General features: G+C 36.7%; 1 protein-coding gene across 6 annotated transcripts in view; it reads left to right on the top strand.

The window, feature by feature from the left end:
• MORF4L1 (mortality factor 4 like 1) overlaps window positions 1-21,763 on the top strand; it is a 29,177-nt gene continuing 7,414 nt past the window's right edge. For 2 of the 6 annotated variants that reach the window (XM_036231841.1, XM_016125511.2), the window contains exons 1-13: window positions 46-194; window positions 3,646-3,692; window positions 5,243-5,310; window positions 7,751-7,867; window positions 8,954-9,040; window positions 9,858-9,938; window positions 13,448-13,473; window positions 13,965-14,053; window positions 15,171-15,272; window positions 16,406-16,494; window positions 16,995-17,167; window positions 17,449-17,533; window positions 18,858-18,938. In XM_036231841.1, the coding sequence (XP_036087734.1) occupies window positions 155-194; window positions 3,646-3,692; window positions 5,243-5,310; window positions 7,751-7,867; window positions 8,954-9,040; window positions 9,858-9,938; window positions 13,448-13,473; window positions 13,965-14,053; window positions 15,171-15,272; window positions 16,406-16,494; window positions 16,995-17,167; window positions 17,449-17,533; window positions 18,858-18,938 (1,085 nt within the window). In that variant the 5' untranslated portion in view covers window positions 46-154. Of the gene's footprint in view, window positions 195-3,645; window positions 3,693-5,242; window positions 5,311-7,750; window positions 7,868-8,953; window positions 9,041-9,857; window positions 9,939-13,447; window positions 13,474-13,964; window positions 14,054-15,170; window positions 15,273-16,405; window positions 16,495-16,994; window positions 17,168-17,448; window positions 17,534-18,857; window positions 19,592-21,623; window positions 21,705-21,763 lie in introns of those variants that run through there. The other 4 variants (XM_016125512.2, XM_016125514.2, XM_016125515.2 and 1 more) reach the window with 4 other exon arrangements.

A 21,763-nucleotide genomic window follows, 5' to 3' on the forward strand; every position in this document is an offset into this window, starting at 1 on the left:
GCGGCTCTGTGAGGTATACGGGCGCCGGCAAATCCCGCCCGGGCTCCAGAGCTGGCGCTGCCCACGGCGTCTGACGCGAGCTGGGTGGGGAGGAGAGTGGGGGGCGGTAGTCCGGGCGGTGGGAGAAGGAGGAGGCGGCGGCGAATCCCTATAAATGGCGCCGAAGCAGGACCCGAAGCCTAAATTCCAGGAGGGTGAGCCTGGGCCCTGGGAGCGGCGCTAACGGCGGCACGGCGGGCGGGGTGGGCGGGCCGCGCGGGGCGGCGGCGCTCGGTGCGGCAGCGCATTGCGGCGGGGCCTGGGCGCGGCCCGGGCAGAGCGCTTTGTGAGGCGCGGTGGCTCCGCGGGCGCTGGCGGGGCCCGCCGGCGTCAGTTCTGAGGGGAAGGAGTTGCGGCGGGAGGGGTGGGCACAATGGCGGCGACGCGGCGGGGACGTGGCGGGGAGGGGCGTGGGCCCGCCGCGGGCGCACAACGGCCGGGGGTCGGGGCCGTCGCGAGCCCGGGGCGGCGGCGTTGGCCGCGGGGAGGTGGCGGGGGAGGGCGCCGCGCCGTGAAATGGCCGCCGCAAGATGGCCGCCGGCGTCTCCCCGCGCCCACCGCGGCGGCGGCTTTGTGCTGCCGCGGGCGCCGCTTTCCGCCAGCGCGGACTAGCGTCTCCGCGCCGGGCCCGCGGCCGGGCGCACACGGGCCCCGGTGCCCCCGGGTGGGCTCGTCGCGGGCGCGTTGGGCCGACAGGGTCTGGGAAGCGGGGGCGCGTTTTTATCGATCGGTTTCTTGGATCGACGAGGCTTTTGGCCGACGGGAGGAGCCGGCCCCTGGCGGGAGACGGCGCTTGAACGTCACGGTCCGGGCGTCGGCCGCCGCGTGTGGAAGGGGCGGCCGCGCAGGCGACTAAAATGGACGCGAGGCCCTGTTCGCGAGCCTGTGCGCACTAACGTCTCCCTCGGTCGCGGGCGGCGGCCGCAGGCATTTGTTTTGTTGTACTGATTTTCCGTCTTTAATGTTTTAGAATCGCGTTCAGAATCACATTATCAAAGGGCATTTTTGATAGCGACCGGCTCTTAATAGCTGTTTTTATTTTCAATGTTCAGCTGTGACTACCTCGAATGGATTCATTCTTTTAATGGTGTTTTAGATCAGAGATTCTTTTTTTTTTTTCACCGCCTGCAGCATCTGGTCTTTCTAGGTGGTCTCCCATCCAAGTACTAACTGACTAGGTCAGATCAGAGATTCTCAATCTAGAGTCAGTGGATATAATTCTAAAGATTCGTGAACTTGGGGGGAAGTTATTTTTATTGTCTAACGCAAATTTAGTATTTCACTTAGGAAAGTGGCACCCCCCCCCCACACACACAAAGAAAACACCCTTGGTGTAGTATTAGTGTGTTTTCATATTTTGGCCGTACAGTGTAGAAAATACATTCCATGTCGTTTATGCTCCTCATTACTTCAAAACTGTTACTGGATCAGCAGCTAAATGTTTAGTCAAGTTCATGTAATAAAATAAAACATGGTATTTAAGATACTTTGAGGCTTCGCTAACTATTTCAATGTAGTTGAGTTCCATTGTAATACCGTTTGTTTTATGTATTTATAAAACATTTTAGTAAAAGGCCCATAGGCTTGACCAAGCAGTCAAGGATCGAAACAAATTTAATCTCTGCTGTAGGAAATCAAAGGAGGAAAATCACAGAGGATTGAAACAGTCAAGGATGGAAGTGCTCAAGTTCTAAACTAGAGGGGTGGTAGGCTGAGGAGGATAATGGCAAGTGAGAATCCGTGTGCTGCACTAGTGGTGAATTAGAGAATGGAAACCAAGGCACCCTTAAGCAAGGTTTTGAACGCTATCCAAGAGTCTCATCTCTACCCTTACCATCACTTTCCAGATGTGTTTTCTGTTGTGTCGAAGCTGACTTGTATGACCGTCATTAAGAAATAACAATTATTGATGACATGTTCAGAGAACATCTTGTAAGGAAAAGAAATCCGTTAGTGCCAAATCGCAATAAAACACTGAAGAAGAATTGAGCTTATGTAATGGAAGTAGTAATGATCAGCATTAGGTTTTATGATTCCTTTAAATTTGAAATTTTTTCATTATTTAATAATGGTACAACACATATAAGCAATTTTTAAGCACTGTGACTATTTCGCACTGGAGTTGGTCTTCCACTTTAAATTCTGTTAAAGAATAGGATTAAGAAAATCGTTGGGTATCTAAGGCATTGTCAGAGGGAAGGCCCTTTGCCCTGTTAGGCCTTCGAGTGATGATTCTAGTAAGTGCAAACCAGGGGGAAGATGTGGATTGGAATCTTAGCATTTCAGAGCATTGGGCAGAATTAATTATCTTTGTAGTTTCATATTAGAAAGGATTGAGGTTGGAGACAGGTTAAAAAAAACAACAACAACAATACAGTGGTTTGCTCTGTGCCCAATTACCAGTATTTTCTTGTCCATGAAAATTAGGTATTTGTTACTCTGGATCATACCTCCAAGCCAGCCTTATATTTTCTCATGAAAATCTGTAGTTTTAAACACTCTTGATTCTTGGTCATATTTGAGAATCCTATACAGAATAAAGTCCAGATTTCATAACATGTAAAGCAGTCTGATCTGTGTAACTTTACTTTGCATTGTTACAGGTTTATCCTATGCTCCAGTTATGGTGAACTATTTATATTCAAATGGTAATCTGAAAATGTCACCTTAACATGTTTCTGTGCTTTTGTACCTGTTGCTTCCCTCCACTTGGACCCTTCCCTGTGACCTTTACAGTAGTTTGTCAATCACTCTCATTGTTTATGTTGCCCTGTAGTCTCCAGAATGGAGCTAGTAGGCCATTTTAATTTTAGAGCTAAAAGAGCTGTCTGTGTTGGATGGAGTACTTTTATTTTGTTATTTGTAGGTCTTTTGAAACCAAGTGGATTGAAAATAATGTGCGAGAAATCTGTTTCTACTAAAATTAATGTAATCTTGAGGTATTGCCAGGAGTTGCTGCCTGATTCATCCAGTGAGCAGGGGTGGCTTTCAGGTCTTATACCAGTCCCTTACATTTTTTTTAATCTTGATGTGTAGGTTTAACATAGAGTGTAAGTTCCAGAGGTTAGAATTCTTGCCTTTTTTGTTCATTGAAGCAGCCCAGTGCCCAGAACATCATTGAACACACTGAACCTTTTTTTTTTTTTTTAACCAGCCGTTTCTGACGTGCATTAGTATTTTAATGGGTAGACTATTTTACTTTGTTTAATTAGTAAAAGGGTTAGAAGCAGAGATATATAGGTAGAGCATAAGGTCCTAAACTTGGAATATATTTTAAAAGTTGTATTCGCAGATACACATTCAAAAACAAAAGCAACCCTACCACTAGGTATCTACTGTAGGTTTTATTTGCTTAGGAGGTGATTAATGGTTCGATGATTTAAATAGATTGACATACTAATTGTTTTTGTTATTAGTCAGATACTAACGTGTAGTTAGGGTACTATTGAAGTTTGATCTGAAGTGTCGACTCCTGTATATAGCCTTTCCCACTTTACTAGTTTTGTGAGGAATACCAGAGTACAAATGTGATGGCTCACTCAGATGTGAATCATCTTCTCCGTGAAGAGAAATGGCTATTAACCCTTCACTTTTTCACTTCTACAGGTGAGCGTGTGCTGTGCTTTCATGGGCCTCTTCTCTATGAAGCAAAGGTATGAAAACCTGTTTTCCTTGAAGAAGTTTTCTCAAACCACTGCTTACATCTGACTAGGGTTATCTTTTTCATAGGTTTGTGGAGTTCCTCCTCTTCTCTTTCTGGGTGTCTTAACTGCTTGCTTAGTGGGTCAAATAAGGCTTTACTACCTTGCCATTCATAGTTGGAAGGAGCATTTGAGGGGAAAGGTAGATTATTCATGGGAGCAAAGAGCATTGTGTAATTAATAACTTGTGAGAAAATACTGTCAGGGTCAATTGATATGCAAATGTAGCATGCTGAGTAAGCACTGCTAATTATGTTGCTTTAAAGGTAAAAGCTAACATTAAAAATGAGTACAAGAAAAAATGAGTATATTTAACTTTTATTAGTTGGTTTGTCTGGAAAAGCTTGAATCCTCGGGGCTCCCTTTCCTCTGTATTAGTGGTCTGCCCTGGTATAAAAACTGATTTAGCCAAAGATAAATGGAGTAATGCACTCCAAGTCAAAAATGTTTCTAGTATTTTGTTTGTTAACTTATTTAAAACAAATATATATGACATTACAGTTTTTAACGGTTGTAGTTATTTTGTTAAAGGCAATTTCTACATTCTTGGTGAATGGTTTATGTGTCTATGAAGGTAGTCTTAAAATTGTAAAGCGTCAGTGTGAATTAGTGACCATTTTCACTACTTTTTACTGGTTTTAAATACATAGATGTGTTTTAAAGTTCTAAAATGACCAAATTTGGATTCATGGCGATGGTCAGAAACTTTATGTGTGTGTACATATTTCTTAGTGATATAATTCTAATACAGTTTATAAGTTAATTATGAATCCTATCGATCCTTTGTATCCCTTAATGTTATTTTCATTGTATCAGTTTCTGGCAAACTATTAAACTGGCAGGTTTTTCTCCTCTGGGACTGAAAACAAGCCAGTGAATGATTTTTAAATGGCTTTTGGAATAGCTTAAATTATCATGATTCTCTTGGTTAGCCTTTGATAAATACTTTTCAATCCCAAACCAGATAGTCATCATTTGTCATAGTGAATGACCTCCTCTAATTCTGATTTGTTTGGCTGCCTTTAAGAAGGTAGACCATTTTTAATCTGTCGCTTTGCTAGTTGCTTATATTCTGCAGCAAAACAGTTTAGTGCTAATATAACTTTTTATAATATGTTGTAAATATTTTTCTTTAGTTTTTTTTTGAAATGTAGCTTCTAAGACTTGAGAATGCACGAAACAGCGTTCATTAACTGTTTTTGGATAGCTTAGTTAGCCTTTTGCTTTAGTTTTAGGGTGACCCCTTACACTTACGGGTCTTCAGCTCTCTGGACTGACTTCAAATTGTGATGACTCAGCAATTTTATAGTTCTTACAAAGGTAGTCTGAAAGTTTACATGGTTTCTTAGAGAGTCACATTTGGGGGTGGAAGTGGGGTTCATTTTGGCCACTAAAGAGTTTTAAGTATAGAGTGTGTCTTAAATATTGGATACTTTAAAATCATCTAGGTAGTCTTTTTTTCTTTAGTATTTCTAAGCAAAATTTTTTCTTTTTTATTTCAGTGTGTAAAGGTTGCCATAAAGGACAAACAAGTGAAGTACTTTATTCATTACAGTGGTTGGAATAAAAAGTGAGTATTAGATCTTTAAAAGCAATGTTTTATTTATGTGTAATTTATAAGATAGCTTGTGTCATAGACTAGCATAATCATATGCTTCTTAATTCTTATATAGTTTTAATGTTATACATTTTGCAGCAAGGGTGAGCCATTTAGAAATGATGAAAATACAATAGAAATTATGGTATGCAGCCATTTTATTTTAAATTTTTTGGAGTATTTCTTGTGTTGTATAATTTCTGATAATCATTAGTCAACCAACTACTTTTTCCTTTTGGTTTTGGTACGTTTTTGGGCAGCTTGAATTGTTTATTGTTTGTTTTTGTTTGTTTGTTTGTTTGTTTGTTTTTTGCCTTAGTAACTGTATGTTATGTCAGGCAGTTATACTCAAAACTAGTTGGATTTCTCTACCTAGAAAAGGGAAAAAGATAAAGATTGCATGATTCGGAAGTAATGACCAACTTAGATTCTGAACTTTGGAAACATAATTAAATGTTGACAAGGTGATTTCATCAGGTGGTACAGTTTTTAGCAGATGATTAAACACAGATACAGGATTTTAACGATAGAGCCTAATTTTCCACCCTGAAGAGTGAGACTTTTTCTTTTTCCCCTAAAGGAGGTGTGTATTGATTAACCTGTAACCAGGATTGGACAGTGGTCATAGATCAAATACATTCTACGGTATTCAGCTGGTAGAGCTCATTTTCAGTGGCAGGTCTTTCATCTTGAGGCCCACAAACACCACATCTAATAATCTCATTTTTGTTGCCTGTAATCTAATAGCTTGTCATTTTTACTGTGACGGGTTTTAAATTATGTCTATGATTACTGGTGTGTTATCCTTCAAAGGTGGCACTGCCAGAAAGTGGAATTCTTTAGGAGTTGTTTTCTAGTAATTGTAATGCTTTGTGTCACCTGAGCTTTGTGTGCCTTGGTACCTGGTTCTCTATATGAGCAGTGCCATCAGGTTGGTTTAAGGATTCTGTTGCTGCAGAAGGAGGTTCTCTCTCTGATTACTGGTCTTCTGACCTAGGTTTTGTTTCATACAGTTCCCTGTCCTTGTGACCAAGCCAGTTTTATCCATTAGAAGAAATTTCACAAATGCTTTTAGCTGAGAAGAAATATCAGATCCTTAGCTTTTCATCCATTAGTGTAAGTGTAAAAAGGTGAAAATCTAAATGTGAAAGCACAGTTTGACAGCTTGCAATTTTTTTTCAATTAATGATAATTGAAATATTTTTAATGATAGGTAATGGTAGTAACTCAATACCAGTAGCTAGGACCATATCTTTGGTTCTTAACTCTCTTACATGTAATAGGTATTCTGTGTAAAATCACAGGTAGATGTGTACAGCTTAAAGACTGGGTTTTAAGTGGCATGTGTAGGTTATAAGAAATTGCGAAATACCAAACTTTTGTATTTTTTCATTTCACTTCAGAATAAATAACTTTTTCCTGTTATATTAGAGTCCTGTAACACTAATAAACAATTGATAGGCTGCATAGATTTTGTCATATTGTGTTTTCAGCTAATTTTACATATGTAGTCATTACTCCTTGTAAAAATAAGAAAAAAACAGCACTAAATATTAGAGATATTGATATCTTTGTAGATATGTTGAGGAATATCAATATATCAGGATGTGTTTTTTTATAGTTGACTTAGTATGTAGATAAATATATGTAATTTTGAAAAGTTTCATCTCCAGTATTTAGAGAAGCCCTTAAATAAACCCATTTTGAAAGGGGGTGGAGTTATTCAAATTCAAATGCCCAGCATGTGTGTTATGTTTTCATATAGTGCTGTGTAAGTAGTGCCATGGATCATTGTGACTTTGGGAATTAGTTAAAAGCTACCTTTAGAAAATCATGAAGTTCTTTTATGTTTAACTGATGTAGAAAAGTTTCTGAATGTTTGGCCATCAGTTACTACTATAGGAGTGATGTTCCTCAGAGCAAACGATATTTCATTTCCCTATGGTTCATCAAGGCTTTTCAGCCCCTGATGTATAAAAGGAAACTGGATTTGACTTGGTTTTTAGATCAAGGTGTTTGTTTAGATGCTTTTTATATCAGATGGGGTGGGATTTGTAAGGTTCGAAAATCAAACTTTTGTGATTAGTAAAAATTGGCTAGTCCTTTTAATTATGAGAATTGAAATAGATATAAGTAGATATAAAAATAAAATCCTCATTTCAGTAATGGTTTGTAGGATACCTTTTTAAAAATTATACAACAAAAAGCCCAATCTCCAAATTGGAATTTTCTTCAGCTTAAGTAATTATTATATACTGTTTTTAAAAGCACAGTAGATTTGTCAAAATTTTTAAAAATCTTATTGGAATTTATCAACACAGACATTTAAATAATCCATTTGTGAATCTTAAAGCTTAAGCTAAATTCTGCACCTAGTTACTGAGATTACTTTGTACTATGCTGTCTGTATCAGAAGTGCTGTGAGGCCAAGGCGCTCTGAAAAAACTTTGAAGACACGTGAGGATATTGTAGCCCTTTTTCCTGTTCCTGAAGGAGCTCCCTCAGTACACCACCCCCTCCTGACCTCTAGGTAAATGCATGTTTTAAAGTTTTCTCTAGGAAATCATGTTGAGAATTGCTTTTTGTTTATTCTCCTTTTGGCTATCTTATATACGAGGTCAGAGGTGGGAAGTCATTAAATAAGACTTTGCTTTGAGGATACATCTAATCGTGGCACTAAAGGAGCTCCATCAGCAGGAGAAAAGAGTCACTTTGCACGAAAAGTTAAGCATTCCCTAAGAACTATCTTGTTGTTTTCCCCTTCGGAGATAATCACATCAGAAGTTATGTTTTAAAGGAGTTTTTCTAAATGCTGGAACACCTTAGCAATTAGCTATTTTAAGAATAGTTGGTTCTACCTTTCGATGTTGAGAAAGCCATCTTCCTGGTCATGCCTTGGAAGTTCGTGTATTCATCTATGAGTGAAGGCCAAGGATGGTGTAGTCTGATAAACCATTGTAATACCTTAATTTAAAGTCTTAGCTGAGTCAGTCTAGATGGTATTTGAGTATTGTGGACTTTCTAAAATGTTTATGACATACTTTGAGTCTTTATTTTTTCGTCAAACTCTCAAGTGTTTTACACGTGTTATGTAACTCAACAGCCCTGTGACCATTATCCCAGTTTTACAGGTGATAAAACTAAGGCACAGAATGTTCTGTAACTTTGCTATAACATACAGCTAAGTAGCCAATTAGTTTTAGTTCTTTAAAAAGTCAGTATTATGGACTCCTGTGCTTCGTTTTTTGAAGTTAAAATTCTTTAAGGTGTCTTTATTCTGTAAGAATAATTGCTTAGGAACTTTTAAATGCCATACTTTTTTTTTTTTTTTTTTTTTTTTTGCTGTTTGGAAAAATGATTTGAATAATTTGCTTTTGGACTCGGGCAGTTTAAATTTGGAATGCTGCTTTTGAGACTATGAAGTCGACTTCCTTTATAGAACAAAGATTTTCACTAGATTTTCATTTTAGTTGAGAATGAATTTGTAATCCTGGTTCATCAGCTTACCTCAGAGAAATCCAACGTCTCTACTCTTGAATCTCTAAAACATAATTGGAAGACAGTTTGAAAAAAAATGAAAATATATTTGAATGACATTTTAATGCTTCTTTTTCAGTTGGGATGAATGGGTTCCAGAAAGCAGAGTACTCAAGTACGTGGACACCAATCTGCAGAAGCAGCGGGAACTTCAAAAAGCCAATCAGTGAGTTAGTTCTGCAACATGAACATAAAGAGAAATGTCTTCAAATTAATTTTTGGAAATCGAATAACCAGTAGAAATCATGTTGGCTACCTCCCTGTAAAATGATTCTCGGTACTTGTTAGCCACTGTTTTTTGGCTTTGACTTCAAATAATCAGAGAAGTCTTTCCTAGGAAGAGGAAGGTAGCATACCTGCTATTCATTGAGTTGGTCCTTAGAGGTCTGTAGAAAACAGAGATGTTACTGGGAGTTTCTGTAGTTGCAAAGTCATTGTTAGCATCTCTTCTCCTGGGCTCTCTGTAGAAGGTACATTTGGCAGGGGGGAAACAAAAGAGCAAAGAGAAGGGGCGTCCCCATCATCCCTCATCTTTGAAAGTACACTGAGAAAAGGAACCTTGCAAGACGAGGTGGCCTGTAGGGTGATCGCTTTAATTTCAAAGCTGAAATGGACATCAGGAAAATTGAAATAAGAAATCAAATAAAATTTTGAGATTAGTGAATTCCAAAACAAATAGAATTTTCAATTACATGAGATGTGATCTATTTATAGGCACCTTTTACTACATTTAATTTTGGTAGATACAGAGGAGCAAAATCTTGGGCCTTTTATTCTTTTTAAATTGTTTTATTTTTGTGAATATATCATTCGTTTGTCCAACATGTTAAAAACTTTGTACCAGAATATGTATAGGCTGTATATATATAGGCTTGAGACTTCAATTTGAATGTAAATTTCAAAATGGAATCAAAGCTGGCACAATTTATTATTTTTCTACATAGCACCATTTTATGATGACTTTATTGAAATTATTTTTGAAGGGAGCAATATGCAGAGGGGAAGATGAGAGGGGCTGCCCCAGGAAAGAAGACATCTGGCCTGCAACAGAAAAATGTTGAAGTGTAAGAAACTCTATGTTTGTTTTAATTTTGCATACTGTTTTATAAGTGACATTGAAAACTCGATACCCGTTATCAAGTGTTAGGATGTATTGAAAATGGAAACTGGACCATTGTAACTTGCAAAATACCAATGAGAAAGAATTTCATTCTCTGGTGTTGGGTTGCGTAAAATGTATTTGAAAATACATATTTATTCCTTAATTTTTCTTAGTTTTTTTATACCCCCCTTTTACTGTAAAATGTAACATTTATCAGTTAACCCATTATGTGTACAGTTAGTGTGGCATTAAGTACATTCACAATCCTTTTATATGTGTAAATATATAGGTTTGTGTAATACAATTTCTTGTAACAACATACTAGTATCAGTAGGATACAAGTTTTGAGATTTTGGGTAGTCGATTTGCTTTTTCATAGTGCTAAAGATATAGCTTAGTTTAATTCCCCTCTTGAAACCTGTGGTAACAATATGTGAGATGTTAAGGTTTCCAGTCCCCCACCCCACTCCCAGAAAAGGAAAATCATTCCTTGTTGTTAACTGTAAGATTTAGAACATCTTGGCATCATGTCTATGTGTGGAATTTATAAGTGTCCACACATTGATCCGTGTATTTGAAAGCCAGTGTAGAAATGGTAACTTAGAAAAAAATAAAAACTTTTATGAAAAGATTATTTTAATTCTTGCCACACGAATATTTCATTTACTAGGTAGTTTTAATGAGCGGTTATGTGCTTCTTGTTAAAGGTCAAAAGTAACATGTTTTAAAACATCTATTTAGGAAGTATATATGTTTTTCCTTGAAGTTACGTTCTATCGCTTTTAGTGTTACTGGTTTGAATTTACTACCTAAAAGTTAAGTGTTAGTAATGACAGTAGTCCTGTACTTTAAAATGTCTGAAATTTTATCCTTTTTGCTTTGAACGTAATTAGTTGATTTGGTAAAGATTAGGTGTGTTACCACTTGAGGGTAGCTTATAGCTTTTGTTGTAAATAGTAACACATTTCCGTGATTTATTTTTTTTTTTTTGAAAACTGCAGTATTAGGATTTAATAGCATTTGAGGTTTTAAAGGTAGCAACTTTCTCAACATATAGAAAACATGGATTTTTATCAGTAAGTATTTGGTCTAATGCTAACTCTTTATCACTGTGCTAAAAGTTAGTATATCTAATCTAGGTGGTAGGCCTAAAATTACTTGTATTTGAATATAAAATGTTGCATGGTTTTGATTACAAAAGCCACTAAGTATATGAAGTAAAAACACAGATTTTCCGTGCTTGTACAATGAGGGGCTCTGCAGGTTATTTGGTTCCTGAGTGTTTCGGGATCGGGAGCCTCAGGCCATCCTCATTAATATGTAGAAAAGGATTATGCAGACTTAACTTGTATATTTGCTGCCTCAGACATGTAACCAAATATTACTTCAGGAGCCTTTCTTTTTAGTGGGGAAAAAAAATAAGCATTTAGATGAGATTATAATCTGAGTAGTTTAGAAGGTGTCATATAATTTTAAGTACTTCCTTCCCCTGTAGAATAGGAGGTCTGTTCTTTAAAATAAAAATATCGAGTAATTAAACTTGGTATTTTAAAAAAAAATTCTTTCACTTTGATTTGAGGTTTTGATAACATTTTTAATGCTCACTTGTACCCTGCTCTATTTTTAGTGTTTCATAATTGACCTGTAGCTTTCTCTGAATATGCATAAAAGCTGTTAGGAAATACACTTGACTTGGAACAACATGAGTTTGAACTGCATGGGTTCACCTATATGCAGATTTTTTCCAGTAAATATTCCCACGTTTTGCATCCTTGGATTCAACCAACTGCAGATCAAGAACAGTATTTTCATTTGGTGGTTGGGGTCTGCAGATGCAGAAGGCCAACTGTGTGCATTATTTTTTTTTTTGTCAATTTATATAAGGGACTTGAGCATTCTGATTTTTCTTATCCGGGGTCCTGAAACCCATCCCCTTTGCATACTGAGAGGTGACTGTTGTTAAGCTTTTGAGGAGACAGAAGTAATATGTGGATTTTTACTGCTGAGGGGTTGGTGCCTCTACCCACCCTCCCAGTTGTTCATGGGTCAGCTGTATTATTAAAACCAGATTACTTTTACTTCTTTGACATCTGGGTCTTTAAACTTGGGTGCTTATTCTTTCTAAACTAATAGCAGTGAATACACGTGAATTTTGTTAGCACTTGGGCCTCAGGCTGTTCTTGAGTTGTTAATTATTTAGCGGAATGACTTTTCTTCATGACTTAGAACTTTGGTTACTCTTTAAAGTAAATTGAATCTAAGAACTTATTTTTTGACTATATAATATTTAGTCACAGGACTTAGAAATAGAAAAACAGAACAGCAGCAGTTTAACGTATGAAATCTGTTGCACAGTCCGAGGAACTAGTTTGCGTGTTAGATTAATTCAGGCAGGAAGGTTGACGCAGAAATGTCCAGGAGTCCTTACTGCTTAGATTTGTGAAAGTACAGTTTATAGATTTTTTTCCTTAAGAGTCAGAGTCAGTGGTCAGTATTTTTTCTTTAATTTTGTGGTATGGAATGAGTATAGAGACTCTTGGTTTCTCTTGGTCCCCATGTATTCTTGACATGTACAAGTAGAAACCCATAGTTTAATCTGGCCCAGAAATGCTTTCTAGAAAATATGTCACGGAAGTCATCCTTAAGAGAGCAGGAAAAACCCTATACTTTCAGATGACCAGATTTTCGTGTTTACAATCAGACATAAGTTAATTTGAATTATAAAATGAACCTCAAACTCTAAATCGAATGAATAGAGTAGATAACATTAGAAATATTATGTAAAACTATAGAAAAGTTAAGACTATTTAGACGTTCTGGTATTATCCCACCAGAAATAATCCATAATCTTAGGCTTTACAACTTTTTCTTGTATTTTAGAAATAATTATGAATAAAATCAAAATTAGTGATTTCCTGTTTGGTAGTCGCAAATAGGTAGGAGTTGCTGTTAGGATAACCAAGTGGGAGGAGAACAGAGTGTTCGGTGTTGGAGAAGAGGGAGCGTAGCGTAGAGAGAGAGTACAGTGACACAGTTGGGGCCAGTGAGAGTGGAGTCACAGATTGCTCTTAAAACAGAAGTTTAAAATCAAATGATACTGTTAACCAAAGTAACTGGGGAACCGATTTTAACCATTGGAATTTATTTTTGGTAGAACTAATGTAATATTTTTTTTTATAAGCTGTATGTATTTGTAGTATATGTTATATGCTATAAACTTATAAATTAATGATGTAACTCTGAGAGTAAGTCTCCCAACATATTCTCGGTTTATTTTTCTGTCGTGTAGAGGGCATATGAATTTAGCCAGCCATCAATAAAAATCCTTGTGTCTGAGCAGGAAACTGTATTTATTGCCTGATCTTATCTTTCAAGGCAGTATTTCTCTGTGAACTTAACCCTGGCAAAAGGGAATTGAAATAGGCAATTTTACTAGCAATAATTATCTTTCTCCTTTTCCTCCCCTCTCAGGAAAACAAAAAAGAACAAGCAGAAAAGTAAGAATATTAATTTTGTTAAAATTAATTATTTTATCTTTATAACATTTGAATTTTGAATTGATTTAAAATTTTAGAGTTAAATTTTTATGGAGTAAGCTTAAATTTATTGATAGTCTCCAATATGAATCACAGCCTTATTATAGATTAAGGTACATAGTAGAAACCTAATTCTGATATTCTTTTTATCATGGAGAAATCTGTAAGCATTTGTTATTTTCATGTTTTTTATTGTTAATAATGACTAACTCTGAAGATAACTTTTTTAAGAAATGTAAGATGGCAGTATTAAAATTAGTATATAAAATTAGTACGAATATTTATACTAAATGTTTGGTAGAGCTGTTTGGTAGGAATGTGAGTCTATATTGTAGATTCAGGTAACACCTATGTAATGAAAAATGCAAGAGTGTGTCGTGAGACTGTTTTCCTTAAGAGTTTCTCATTTAATAAGTTAAAAATCTTCCCTCCTCCCCCTTGAATGTTGACAGCACCTGGAAATGGAGATGGTGGCAGTACCAGTGAGACTCCTCAGCCTCCTCGAAAGAAAAGAGCCCGGGTGGATCCGACTGTTGAGAACGTGAGTTTGTCCTTATGAATAGGTTTATGAACAGGATGTACAGTCTCAAGTCATGTTCCGCACAATAAAACAGTCCCAGAAACACTGCTGCGAAAATACTCTCCTTTTTTGGATAAAGAATATATATGTGTATTTTTTTTTTTCACTTGTAGGTTGGATAGTCATGTCCCTGCTAGATTGTACCCCTCCCCCCAGCTTATTGGATGTTTGTTTGTAAGCTCTGTGTTCATGTAGAAGAGTATTTCTTTGTTGTCACAATGAGCATGTGCATGAGGTCCTCGAATGATGTTTCTCTGTTAGCGACAGTTTGTTGATGAGATGCCATAGGAACTTAACTCTTGTTCATATTAATTAGTCTACGGTAAAATTAGTTTTATTATACATCATTTTGCTTAAACTCAGAATCCTGTCAATCATGTTAAGTGAGGATTTAACTGTATAGACTTGTAGGTCACGCTAAATGGCTTATGTCATTATTATGTCAAGATGATTTACTAAACCCACGAAAACCTGTTCCACGTGCGTGTGTGGGTATAGTAGTTTAAATTCTTAAGTGATCAAGTCTTATTTCTAATTTTATTTATAACTTCTGAAGTTTTGAATTTGAAAACAGGGTTATAATTTTTAACCGACATTTTACATTTCTGAGACTGAGGTTATAAAGCAGCAGTATGCTTATAAAATTCTGAAAATCAGGCGCCTTTGGGCAGTTAGTTATTTAAGACTTCATTAGAAGTCAGTACGTCTAATTTTATGTAAGGTAGTTGTGTTTGGGATAATCACTGAATATCAAGAACAAATAAGAAAATACTAAAAGTATAACAGATGAACACTAAAAGAATATTCATTTACAGAAGAAATTTGCTAAAGAATTTTTGCCTTTACATGAGAAAGCATAGCAGGATAGGCCAGTTTTCTGTCATGACAAGATTTCTGTCTCCCAGCAGCTAGCTTTTTGGTCTTTTTATTTACGATATTTGAAATGACAACCCAGCAGCTCGATTGAGTAAAGAGTTAATACCCAGTGCATCTAAAAGTTAAGAAGAGCTCAGTCTTTTAGAGTGGTTGTTCAGCAAGAAAAGACAGAGTTTTTAATGCTTTTCCTTTTTCCATTTAGGAGGAAACATTCATGAACCGAGTTGAAGTTAAAGTAAAGATTCCTGAAGAACTGAAACCATGGCTTGTTGATGACTGGGACCTAATTACCCGGCAGAAACAGGTAATGTGAAAGCTACATAGATTATACTGTATATGTGTTCTTTCTAGTTTGGGGGAAAAAAAAATTTTAAGGAAAGCATGTACACTAGAGCATTGAAGGAATGACTGAATATTTGATTTCAGGGACTGAAGAATTTGATTATTAGAAAGGATGACTTGGAGAGGAATAAAATAAAGTACATATATAAAAGTCCATGATTTTATAATGATAAAAAAAAGGTGGCAATAACTTTTTGAAGGTTGCTACAGCAGGAATTATTCCAAAAACTGATAAAGGCTAAGAAGCATGTGTTTCCTGTCTTAATAATATTGAAAATGGGACATTTTCACATAATGTCCCTGGCGATGGAATGAAATGGGAAGCATACCTGCGAGATACTCGTGGCCTCCAAAAGAACCTGAGTCCAGTCAGGCTCCTAGGTCTAATTCCTAGTGTATAGGAAATGGGGACATCATGAGGCACATGTGTAACATCAGAAGTGTACCATCATCATTCAAGTCCAGAACGAGGAATTCTGTAGGACAGGTGACTCGCTCTCCTGCAACAGATGGCATGGGCACTGGGTTAGGGAAGAGAGGGACTGCTTGAGGATTGTGAGACATAGACAACATCAGACGTCTATTGTATGTGGAATTTGGGCTAGGATTAAAACCTTCGTTCCACCATTTAAATCTGAGTTGAGATTAGTTACTCAGCCTTCTTTTGTTTTAGTTCCACATTTAATGGAGTAATGGCACCTATCTCGTGGTTGATGTGAGGATGAAAAGAGAAGTCACGTGAATGCTTCAGACAAGGTCTGGGCATATCACACACGCAGTAAATGGTCGGTGGAGGTACATTTACCTGCAGTGTGTTCCCTGCATACTGGTGGTGTATGTGTGTCCCGCAGCTTACCAGTCTTTGGAGCTCAGCTGTCCAGTATAGCACTCACTAGCCACATTGGGCTATTGAAATTAAGAAAAATTAAAATTTTAGTCCTTTGGCCACATTAGCCATGTTTCGAGTACTGAACAATTCCTTCTCCTGTTTCGTAATACTATTAGGTGATAATTTATTACATTCAAGTTTTTCCAGAATAATTTTCCTTTAAAACAGAGAATACTACTTATTCAAGTGTATTTTTGTTTTCGTAGCTCTTTTATCTTCCTGCCAAGAAGAATGTGGATTCCATTCTGGAGGATTATGCAAATTACAAGAAATCTCGAGGAAACACAGATAATAAGTAAGAATATACACATTTTCGAAGTATACCTCCAAAGAGACATTTTTCTTTTAAATGTCCTTATTTCCAAATAAATTATCTGAAACATGTACTTTAAAATAATACCATCAGAAATAGTAAAATAGATTTTGTTGGTTTGACAAGGATTTTGGCTGGCTAACTTTTTCTTAAAGGGTCAGATAGTAAATATTTTAGGTAAAATTGAAGCTCCTACATATATAACCCTTTAAAGTGAAAATCATTTTAAAATGTAAAAATCATTCTTTGTCTGAGGGCTGTTGTCTCCTCACCACAGTTTATTTTTATTTATTTATTTATTTTGGAATTGATTTTTTGTGTTCTTGTTAATTCCTTTAAAAATTTTTTGTTTAGTAAAAATTTATCCTCATTAGTTCAACCTTTAATCTAATCCCTACCCTCAGGTTGGTTGAATTAATCCCCATCTTTCATTCCTTTTCAACGATCTGTTTTGAAAGTAAACATCTTTGCTCACTTTCCAGGGAGTACGCTGTTAATGAAGTTGTGGCAGGGATAAAGGAGTACTTCAATGTGATGTTAGGCACTCAGCTGCTGTACAAATTTGAGAGACCTCAGTATGCTGAAATCCTTGCAGATCACCCGGATGCACCCATGTCCCAGGTGTACGGAGCGCCACATCTACTGAGATTATTTGGTAATATGCCATTTAGAAAACAAAGTTTATTTCCTTGGGGCCTTTAATATTTTTGTCTTTAATCATTGATACAAAGGGGTAACATAAAATAACATTCTAGAACATGATTCCATTCCAGTATGAATTTTTATCTAAAATCATAAAATTCAAATTTGCTTTAAAATAAGAGTTTATAAAATCATGTGTTTTAAAGGACTCGACGGTTTCATTTCCTCGCATAATTAAAAAATGCTTATAGTGCTACCTTGGATGTAACTGACTAAATTATTTTGTTTAAATAGTACGAATTGGAGCGATGTTGGCCTATACGCCTTTGGATGAGAAGAGCCTTGCTTTATTACTGAATTATCTTCATGATTTCCTAAAGTAAGTCTAAGAATATGCTTGAAATTCAAAATATGAGTTAGTACAGTAAACTGAAAATTACTCTGAGAGATTGACACTGTGGCTATTAAACTATAATGACACTAAAGGCATCGGTGCAGGAGCAGCTCCATGCCTAGTGGAGCAGTATCAGTGCACGGGTATGGGAACATCACCAATGACACAGTACATACTAGAGTGCTAGGGTAGAGTGGAGTGCCTAGTGGATAGTGTCAGGGACAGCTGGCTAGTCTGTGGGAGGGGACAGTCAGTCAGATCCGCACTTCTTGCATGCATCAGAATTCTAGATGGACCAAAAATTTAAATCTGAAATTAAAACCATTAAGATAATGAAGGGGAAAATGTAGAGCAATATTATTTTTTATCATTTTTGTAGTGAGAATGGTCTTGCTAAAAATTTAATAATACAGGAAATGGTCGATAAGTTTGATTTAAAAAGTTAAAATTTTGTGATAAGAATATACTCAAAGATGAAGGGAACACATATTCCATATCTGATAAACGGCTGGTCTCTTAACTACACGAAGAAGAGTTTCTCATTCAGTAAGAAAGGTGAACAAACCAGCGAAAAGTAGAACATCAGAAAACATCAGAAATTCAAAGAAATGGGAGTACAAAAAGATGTTCAGCATTAAGGATAATTAAAATATCTCTTGTCAGACTTGGTAAGAATAAAAAGATTGAAGAAATGGGAAAGTCTATCCTGGTTTCTGCAGGTTTTTGTAGGATATTTTGGCAGTGGGTATTAAGTTTCTGGGAACTCGTCCTGTAGAGATATTTAAACGCGCAAAGATTCCCAGGCAAGTTGCCGTGGAGAGTACGGGGAGGCTCCCTCATTGGTAGAGGACCATTGTCACTCCTCAGAAAAGATCTGGAGGAGAGTGACTCCTGCTTGACAGAGCACTTGGGGGCCGGGGGTGGGGGAAGGGGGGACTTTTCCATTTCTATTTTACACGTTTCTGTTTTTGAATTTTCTTAAAATGACACTATGTATTTTTTCATAAAAACTTAAAAACTGCAACAAGAGCTGGGGGATGTGCTCTTTATAGTCCAGGCTCTCAAGTTGTTCTGAAGACAGCTGTTTGCTGTTTTCGAAGTAAGGGGAGTATGTTGGACATCATTACTTTAGGTGGTGGTGTCTGCTACGTAACCCTATTGTCGGAGTTGTAATTACATGGTTTTCCTGCAAGGTTGTGATTATTTTAGTATATGCTAAAGTGTTTTGTGTGGCTTCTGTGTATAAGTGAGAAGAGATTTGGATTAAGATACTCTTTTCCATTTATAATAAATAATGTTTTATTTCCAGATACCTGGCAAAGAATTCCGCAACTTTGTTTAGTGCCAGCGACTATGAAGTGGCCCCTCCTGAGTATCACCGGAAAGCTGTGTGAGGCGCTTCCCTACCCTTGTGTTTGGATCTCTGTAAACATTCTGTTCTTAGTCCTTCTCTTGTACAAATGATGTACTTTGAAAATGTTAGTGTATAACAGAATCGATGTTTGTTTTCCGTTTGGTTTTAAACAGAGAAAATAAAAGGGGTTACAGCTCCTTTTTTCTTTCCTTTATTTTTCATTTCAAAGTTGCTACCAGTGTATTCAGTGATGGACAACGGAGAGACATACTGTAGAGTGTCCTATTGCCTAGTTGACAAAGCTGCTTTTGAATGCTGGTGGTTCTATTCCTTTGACACTACGCACTTTTATAATACGTGTTAATGCTATATGACAAAATGCTCTGATTCCTAGTGCCAAAGGTTCAATTCAGTGTATATAACTGAACACACATCCATTTGTGCTTTTTTTTTTTAATGGTGCTTATAGTAAAGAGCCCATCTTTTGCAAGTCATCCATGTTGTTCCTTAGGCAATTTATCTTTGCTCAGATTGTTGAGTGGTGGCTTGTTTCATGGTTTTTGTATTTGTCTAATGCACGTTTTAACATGATAGATGCAATGCATTGTGTAGCTGCAGTTTTCTGGAAAAGTCAATCTTTTAGGAATTGTTTTTCAGATCTTCAATAAATTTTTTCTTTAAATTTCAAAGAGCAATGTGCTTGTGTGGATGTATTTACAAAACCTTTGTATATTGGGTATTCCTTCTTCTGTTTAGACTGATTTTTTTCAGATGGGTGTTCTCTTTTCTCGTTTGGTCTTTATGGAGCAGGAAGTTCAGTTTAGTACCTACCTCTAATCCACGGCAGCTTTGGCATTTTGTTCTCTTGAGTTCTGGCTAAGAAGTTAAAAGTTCACATGACTCTCATTCTGTTTTTCCTAAACTATTGTTATTTTGAGTGTTAAAGAAAATTTTTACCTATGAGACAGCTTGCTTTCTGACAAAAATTGTTTATTTAAGGTGTTTATCAATATTCACAATTTCTAAATTCAGAATTTTATTAATTATTCATTTAGATTCTTTCATTTAAATAATAGCATAAGAATAGAACAGGGGTAGATTTGCCCAGTGATACTAAAGAAGGGAAGATCTTCCCTGGACATTAATCTTTAAAGTAATTTTGAGTATTTTTTTGTTTTACCAGTAATTCTTTGTGTGGCTTCAGTGTGTCTTGTGGAGTAATAAGAGCAGCTGGCATTAATATGGGTCAAGAAATCCTGAACCAATGATGATAGTTAATTTATTGCTTACCAAAAATTGAAATTAGATTAATGTTAAAACTTTTGAGGTATAATTGACATGTTAATTTTGGCTGTACAACATAATGATTCAATATTTGTATATATTATGAGATCACAATAAGTCTAGTTGACATCCATCACCATATATAACTAATTAGAAAATTTTTAAAACCATTTTGTTCTAATGCTTTTTGAAAAACCTATAGATAGGATAAATATTTGCACTTTCCGGTATTAAACCAGTGCAGTTTGGATCACAGCCATCTTTGAGACTTTTACATTGGGTACCTCATGTGCTCTGATCTAGAATTTTAGTCTTAAGTTTATTCCTTGAACTAGTGATTCAGTTAAAGGAATGGACTTGGACAGGAAGATGCATGGCTGATGATGAAGCTGCATTTAAATTAATATTTTGTTGGCTTTTTGCCTCCATTTCCTTTCCTTGTGACTGTTATGTTCAGTTAACCTTTACTTACAAAGGTTCTGAAATATTGTTTCATTGAGGTATAATTGACATTAGTTTCAGGTATACAGGAGAATGATTTGATATTAATGTTTTTTTAAGTAATTTTTCGAATTGATGGTAAAATGGCAAACTAATGTTTTAGTACAGTCTTAGAACTTGATATACATGTTTATGGAGAAATAGAGATTTGTAAAGCTGTTGGCCCTAATTTTGTTATAGGACTAGGATATAGTGAAATAGTTTGTTTTTGAGCTTGGACACGTGTGTGGCATTTGTGTGCATCAGTGTCCTGGCATCTTGTTTACATATTAGGCACTTTAAAAGTTTTGTGTTGTTTAAGCAATTGTAGTATCTTGAAGGTTTTGAAATTATTTCCTCAAAATTGAGGTAACTTTGTTCCTGCTTATTTGGCCTTTGCTGAGTGTGATTCTGTGCAGCCCTGTAACTGCTGTCTGTCTTATAGACATTTGTTAATAGGGGCTGCTTATATATTTGCAGTGTATATTACAAACAGGAAGTCAAGGTTACATAGGTTAAGGTACTTGTCCATGGTCATTTAGCTGTAAACAACACACCCTGAAAGCCCCCATCTCCCATTCCCCAGCCACACAGATATCCATTTCTTCTCATCTACTGAGTTATCAATTCTTAGGTATTTTTTGCTTTCCCTACCTGCCTCTTTCATGTCTACCTTGGTGTGTGTATTTTAATAGCTTTCTAGGTTGAACTCTTCCCTGCCCCCCATGCATTCATTCATTTTCCCACTGCCTGCCACCAGTGTTTACTTAGAGCAGTTGTACTGCTTCCTTCCTTAGAACTACTAGTTTCCTGTTTAATAGTGTTCCAATCATGGGAGTGGCGTCAGGGTAGGGTAAGGTTTAAACTCTTAAGTAACATGGCTTCTCCTGTCTTTGCTGTGTTTCAGCCAGGGTTTTTTGTCGTCATTGATTTTTGTTTTTGTTTGTTTGCCTCTAGGCTTGCTTTCTCGGCCTGTTGAATGGAAAAAGCAAGTGAAGAACAATATTACAGTATATTAAAAATTCCATGTTTCAGGAATTATGAACTTATGTTTCTTTTTTTAAGGTCTGGAGACTTGTTTGGGGGGCAGTATAGTA

The sequence above is a fragment of the Rousettus aegyptiacus genome, unplaced genomic scaffold (genome assembly GCF_014176215.1).
Source record: "Rousettus aegyptiacus isolate mRouAeg1 unplaced genomic scaffold, mRouAeg1.p scaffold_m13_p_14, whole genome shotgun sequence".
Lineage (NCBI taxonomy): Eukaryota > Metazoa > Chordata > Mammalia > Chiroptera > Pteropodidae > Rousettus > Rousettus aegyptiacus.